The sequence below is a fragment of the Pteropus vampyrus genome, unplaced genomic scaffold, assembly GCF_000151845.1.
Source record: "Pteropus vampyrus isolate Shadow unplaced genomic scaffold, Pvam_2.0 Scaffold122, whole genome shotgun sequence".
In the NCBI taxonomy this organism is placed as follows: domain Eukaryota; kingdom Metazoa; phylum Chordata; class Mammalia; order Chiroptera; family Pteropodidae; genus Pteropus; species Pteropus vampyrus.
The window spans coordinates 3,685,235-3,692,672 of NW_011888903.1; the positions used below are offsets into that span (position 1 = coordinate 3,685,235).

Consider the following 7,438-nt stretch of genomic DNA (forward strand, 5'->3'; position numbering starts at 1 on the left):
TACCATCAACACTTCATTCTCTATAGTGTGATATGTAAACTATTTTAATCTGTTTTGCTATTTTAAATAATGTTGTAAGGACATCTTGGACAAAAATCTTTATCTATATTCCACATTATTACCCTGTTAGGGTAGACATTAAAAATTAAAATCATTTAGCCAAAGAATTTCCACTTTGAAGCTTCCTGAGTTGCGTTTTCAAATTATTTTCTAAAGGACAGCCATCTCTGGCCCACTGTAGTTACCTTTTACTGCACACCATGAAACTAGGTATAGATATGTAAAAATTCCTTCTGTTATCATTTCAATGATAGGAGCTTTGTTGTTCATTTACTTATTACGTGAACCATCTATATTTATCAGGGCTGCTGAAGATTTATTGTCTCAAATTCAGAAAAATTACCAGAAGCCACAGGAAGAGTTGAAGATAATAAAAGAAGCAGCAAGTAGCCTCCTTTCAAAACACAACAGTGAACTGCAGGCAGCAGAAGACCTCATGAGGGAGGCAGAGTCAAAGACCAAGGAAAGCAACCGCCTGCTGCTCATTGTCAATGCCAACCTGCGAGAGTTCACTGTAAGTCTTTATAGCTCTCTCCTCAGTTAAAACTGGTCACCAAATCTCCGATGTAAATAATACTATTTTTAGCTTCTTAAAAAATGAGCCCCAGGACTAACCTCAGCACATAGCATCAGGTACCAACGTTAAGAAGCTGACTTGCTTTATGAGGCACCCTTAAAGGTAATTCTTGCTATAGGGTAAAAAGCTGCGTGTTCAAGAAAAACAAAACTCGACCTCAACACTAATCGCCAAAGGAAGAGGATTGCTAGATACTGCCACTGCACGTGCAAAGACTACACGAAATGCTCTAGCAGTAAGTTACAGCTCAGCACAGCCACAATACAATTTCCAAAGAACCTTCATACACCTCATATATCTGTGCACTCACACATTATTAAATAGATGCACATATATTCACGGTATTGATTTCTCTATGCAGCAGTTAGAGCGTCACCGGGATGAGCTACTTTTATGGACTGCCAAAATCAGGCACCACGTGGATGATCTGGTCATGCAGATGTCCAAAAGAAGAGCACTTGACCTTGTCTACAGAGCTGAGGATCATGCGGCTGAGCTCCTGAGACTAGCAGGTGCTTTGGACAGGTGAGACCACATTTTGCAGGGATTCCAGAGGTTGTGATCCATTGATCAGAGAGAATAAGGATGGCTATTTGGAGTCACTCTTCTTTTGTCTTAAAATAAGGATCCTGTTTTATTTACATGATAAAGAGGATTTCCTCCCACATCTGATAACATAGTTGACCATTGGTATAAAGGTATGATAGAGAAATACAAACTGAACCAGATAGACATTAAAGCTAATATTATACTAAATATCAAGCCATCAAGGCCTCGTTAAGCATCTGCAAAGTGCACAGGGCTTTGTCAGGTTGCATGTGGACAGAAGGAGGATATTAACTTCTTTACATATCTATCTTTTTGGAGCCTGAGCTTCAACCAGCTTTATGCATGGCTGGGATTGTGGTTGCCACATTGGACCTATAGAAGCATTGGACTCTTTCTCAACTCCTGAAAGAGATAACCCCCAACTATCTTCTATTGCCTAAAGGTCTATCATGGTATAATAATAATTTTAACTTATATTTTTGGAAATGTGTTTAATGTGTCTTCAGCTTGTTAAGTGTCTTTAAATGAGAAGCACAACTTTAGGCCATTGGTTCCCAAACTTATCTGCACGTTGGAATAACCTGGAGAACTTCAAAAATACTGATGCCTTTGTCCCCTAGTTTCCCCCACCCCCCATTCAAAATTTGTGACTTAACTAGTCTGGGTTGTGGCCTGGATTTTGTCATTTTTCTTTTCTAAGATCCCAGGGGATCTAATGTGCAGCGAGTGAGGGAACTAAGGTTTTAGATCTTATCAGTGATTTACATACTATTGTGAGTTAATTGGTAAATTTATTTATTTCAAGTTGTTATAAATTATGGATGGAAAAAGTCTGGACACACTGGGAATGTGTGTTTTTGTGTGTTGGGTATGTTTTGTGGAATGGGAAAAATAAATATCTTTCCAATTTGAGGAATGCCACCATAAAAGATTAGATCACACAATGACAGCAATTAAAAATGGTATAAGATAGAATATTGCATAAATTATGTGCTGCATTGAGCACTACTGCTTACGTATGCCATAGGAATCAGTAATAGAAAATGAAATTAGATACTCAGTGTAGCTCTTTTCATCATCTTTCATCATTTCCCAAAAGAGAAAACAATATTCTGACTATATACACACAGCTCAAACAAAATCTTTATTACTTAGTATGTGTAGTAAAAGCAATTTGGTGTGATACACAAAGTTAAATAACATTATCTTTTTTTTTTTTTATAAATTACTGAACTTTGTCAGTCAAGTTGCAACAAGTAGTAACTGCTGATGTCTGGTTCGGGCATCACCCAACTCAATAACCTTAGGAAGAAAATGAAGTGAGTTACACAGCAGGCAAAGATGTGTCAATTGTCAGATTTTATTTTCAAGATAGAGTGGCTGGATGAAATTGCATTATTACCGGTTGGCAAGTTCATAAGAGATTTGCCCACTGTAAGAATGAAGTTCAAATGATTGAAATATTATCTGATCCTCCTTCAAAACCTCTAGTGAATTTCATCAAATTGTTATGTAACATTCGAGGAATAAAATTCAGCATCCTTATATATGCTTAGGAAAGCTTTTTAAAAATTAGCAAGTGCCCTGCGGGAAAGATTACAACCAATGCAAACACTAAATGGTACCCCAGACATATGCAGGGGGTTTGGACAGAGTTCAAAGAATGCTGAGGGCAGCTGGTAGAAACCGATGAACGGTTAAAAAGATGGAAAACAGCCATCATATCTTCTTTGGGTATTAATTAAACAGCAATTCTTAGTGTTATTGTGACAAATGTGGCTACTGCTTGTTAAGATTCCTTTTGGAGTCTGAGCGGAATCCATATGTTGTTATTCCTCTTGATGATAGTGTTCTAAGGGGAAAGAAACTAAGAGGCTTTTAATAATAGTGGGAAAGTTCAATTTAGTTTATCATAACACCTCTAAATATGCTGATTTCATAGTGGCCTTGAAAATGTTAGACATGTGTCCCTGAATGCAACCAGTGCAACCCACATCCATTCCAACATTCGGAGCCTGATTGAAGAATCGGATAAATTGGCAAAAGATGCTCTCAAGACTGTGACTGAGGTCGATCTGGTAAGAAATGTCCCCGCACTTTGGTGGGTACCTTCCTTTTGTAGGCACCATGGGATGGTTCGTTAAGGTCCTCGAGCAAAGACTCGAGGCTTAACTATAATGCTTGTCGGCATGCTTTTCTGGTAGGATCTGTTTATGGCTTCTGTCATCATGTGATGTATCTTTTAATTTCTTAAGGTCAAATACTTTATAGAGACTAGGGACTAGCAATGTAAAGATGAGAAATTCTCAGTATTTCTTATGACAAAAATTGTGTCATATTAGCTTCAGGCTTCAGGTGTACAGTATAGTACTTAGACATTTATATAACTTACAAAGTGATCTCCCCAACCAGTCTAGTACCTGCCTGGCACCATACATATTTATTACAACATTATTGACTATATTCCCTATGCTGCACGTTGCATCCCCATGACTATTTTGTAATTGCCAATTCTGAGGCATCTTTTCTTACCTGTAGTGAAGATCTTCACTTAATGTTTGGTTTTTGTCTTTATGTATTTAAAAATGGCTGTGTTCTTTTTCTTCAGCCATCAGGTAGGACATATATGAAGCATAAATTAGGACAATTTAAACTCTCCCTATCTGTGCTCTAGTTGACTTCCTTGTTTGGAACTGGACCAGAGGCTGTTTATTCTGATAAATTGCTTTCCCCATCTCCAGCAGGATTCCACCCTGCCCTCCAGTCACCATGTTTAAATTGTTCTGTTTTCCAGTCCTCAGATTCCCTCATGTCTGATGGGAAAGCGGCTGTCCAGCACAGTTCCAAACTTCTAAAAGAAGGCAACAGCCTGCGCAGAAAGCATCAAGGTCAGTTCCTAGCTTGGATTATGTTGATAAGAACACATCTCTGAGCTTATTGTCAGAACATCCTCCTTCCTGGGGCCATTTAAAGCTTAACATTTCTCTGTCACAATAATCTTCCAATTTGCTATCATATAAACATCACATAATTTTAAACCTTATTTTAGTGACACCCTTTTTTTTTAGTGTATAGTCACCTCTAATCTTCCATAGACTCCTTAAGCCTTGCTTGACAACCAAACCCTCCACTCTGCTTTAGCTTCTGAGCTTTCACTGTTCTTCATAGTGTTTGTCAGATTATCTTTGATTTCGTGTGCTCCTCTATTTGCCTCTCATTGTCTTATAGTTTCTTGAAGAGTTGTATTATGTTTGATACTTCTTTTGCCTTTTCCACTGAGCTAATATAATGTTAGGCTCATGGTAGGTTCTCATTAAACAGTTATTGAATTGACTCATAATTGACTTATCAATTTAAAAAAGAAATACCCATGTAATTTAGTTTTTTCCTAAGAGTTTTGATAAGCAGTTATTTAGCACATGTAAGAGCCGTCCAATAACATAACGGCAAGTCCATAACAAAATGGCAGTAGGAATCTGTTATGTATAAAAAATATACAAGTTTTATAACATATAGTGTATTTTTCACCTTAATATAGTCTATTTTCTAATATATCAAAAATATGAAGTCTTTTCCTATAAGAGAAAATAGTGGGCCATAAACAGCTTACCCCCTTTCAGATTGCTTCCATGTCCAGTACTAGATCTTTCCACAGTGCCCTGAGCCAAAAACATGAATATATGCATAGCTTTTTGTTTCTCTGTGAGGGATATAGCTTAGAATTTGTTGTCATATCACAATAGAGAAAGTACTTAATTCTCAATCATAAATTTTTAAATATAAACTCTAGCATCAATATTGGGATATGATTTCAGTTTATATAACTAAAGGTATTTCATGGGCCATGAAATAGTGAACTTTCTGGCAATTAAAACTTTAGGCAGAACCATCATGTTCATCAAAGATTTTATAAATAACTTGTTTTTTAATCATGTGTTCAGAATCCAAATGTGATTGTGTATTATGAACAGAAATTTTAAAGGTGAAAGCTTTGATCCAACAGCTTTGATCAGACTTGAAGGAGGTTGAGTTGAGCACCTGTTGGGTGGTCGGTCAGATGGGACCAGGAAGCAGAGAGGCCCTGGCTGGGGAAGCAGGTAGGAGGAGACTGGGAGGAAGATTCCCTGGCAGGAGCCTATGTTTGTGGTTTTACAACCCAGAGGAGAAAGGTGGTCGTAATTTAGATGTGGATAGGAAGTTAGTGAGTCTGGTTAAGACTGAGTGATTTACTACGGCCATGCCACCCTGAACGTGCCCGATTTCATCTGATCTCAGAAGCTAAGCAGAGTTGGGCCTGGTTAGTACTTGCATGGGAGACCACCTAGGAATACCAGGTGCTATAAGTGTTTTAAAAAATAAATAAATATAAATAAATAAATAAGACTGAGTGATTTAAACACAATTCTTAAGCTCTAATTAAATTGGACATGCAATTTAAGAAGAAATATTAGTGAGAAGGGCAACAAGCAAAGTAGGAAAAAAAGATCAAGCAAACTAAAAACATACAATTTCTATAATCAGCAGTTCTAAGTCTTCCTGGAAAGACTTTCAATATTAGGGGTCCCTGTAGAAAGCTGTCAATCTGTAGATGGATCAGAATGATGAAGAAAACTGTTGCCATAGCAACTTTTTTGTAGGCTAGCCTAAAAAGGAACACTTTCTCCTTTAAATAGGTTTCACATTGGAACTGAGAGAATTGAAAAGTATGACACACACATTTCAAGAGAATGCTGATAAAATTACTAGGCAGACCAATGAATCACTCTTGATGCTTAGAGAAATTCCTGAAGGTAAGTGGAAAGGGGTTCTTGATTTAATTAATGTCTTCTCATTGCAAAGCCATTATAAGTGACCATGAGGAGGTCCTGCCTCAGGTCTGATTAAGAGTCCTCGCTGGAAATGGGACTAGGATTGATAGGGTTTTTACTTGCAAAGGAATGTGATTTGGAAGTGAAGGCCACTATTTGTTTAATAGGTTCAGAACACCTGCATTTAAATACTAGAATTATACTCTGAAAAATAAAAGCCATAGAGATTTTATGTTACCATATTAATTGCTTACTTTTAAAATGGGCTTGTCACATCCCTTAAATGAAAGAAGGGTCATTCGAAGAAGTTAGCAAGTAAAGAAGCTGGAATGTTCCTGTTTTAAGGGAAAATTTTAGATTCATTATAAATGTAGGAAATTTAAAAATTCTCACTTGGTAATCTTCCTTCATGAGGCAATAAAGCATTTTAATGTAAATCGCTTTAATATTGATGTTTTGGCAATGCAATATTTGTTAAACTCTTAAGTGGGATAATTTTTTAAAGTATAATACAAATGAATCGTGCTTTTGTACATTGTTTACATTCCCTCGACCTTTCCTTTTATCCTTAATAAGAATTTTTTTACAAGTCTTACGAGATGGCCAAACATCTCCAAACTTCTGTCTGCTGGTTCACCTTGTAAGCACGAAAATTACTTTGGAGACCTGGGCTTGGGGTACTTTGGACTTCTTCCCTTAAATCAATGGAGCATTTTCCGATCTAAGTGTTTTTGTTTCTCTCTCTTTTTTTGAGAATACATGGTATATGTTGATTAAACACTTAAAAATAATTTTCTGTTTGATGGTACAACTACTTTAGTAAAGTTTGGTAGTTTCTTAAGAAAACTAAACATACAACTAGCATACTGTCTAGCATTGCACTCCTGGGCATTTCTCCCAAAGAAATGAAGACTTATGTTTACATAAAAACCCATACATGAATGTTTATAATAGTTTTATTTATAATAGCCTCAAACTGGAAACAACTAAGATGTCCATCAGTGGTAGAATGGTTAAACAAATTGTAGTACATCCACACCGTGGAATACTACTCAGCAATAAAGAAAACCACGGATATACACAGTAACCTGGGTGAATTTCCAGAGAATTATGTTGAGTGGAGAAAGCCAATTCAAAAAGGTTATATGCTATATGAGTCCATTCATATAGCAGTCTTAAAATGCCCAAATTTCAAGTTGTGGTAAAACATCTGTGACAAATAATAATTTAAAAATATCAAAAATATGAAGGGTGTAAAAATACACAATACTCTTTATTATAAATAAATGTAATTCCATATATTCAATTAATTTTCTCAGAATGCTTTTTTTTTCTAATGTGGAATTCAGCCATGACTTGCAAGTGGAGTTGTGTCTGAATCTGCTAACGCCTCTCTCAATAAATTATCATGAAATCTAAATAATAATAATAACTTTCTGTTTGG

At 36.3% G+C, this 7,438-nt stretch overlaps 1 protein-coding gene and 1 pseudogene across 1 annotated transcript in view; both read left to right on the plus strand.

Moving 5' to 3' along the window:
- The window catches only part of LAMA1 (laminin subunit alpha 1), a 154,614-nt gene that overhangs the window by 113,961 nt on the left and 33,215 nt on the right, over positions 1 to 7,438 (plus strand). Inside the window, 3 exon segments of the mRNA XM_023534189.1 lie at positions 3,129 to 3,264; positions 3,981 to 4,074; positions 5,860 to 5,976. Coding sequence (XP_023389957.1) covers positions 3,129 to 3,264; positions 3,981 to 4,074; positions 5,860 to 5,976 — 347 coding nt within the window.
- Positions 5,414 to 5,533, plus strand: LOC111743794 (annotated as a pseudogene).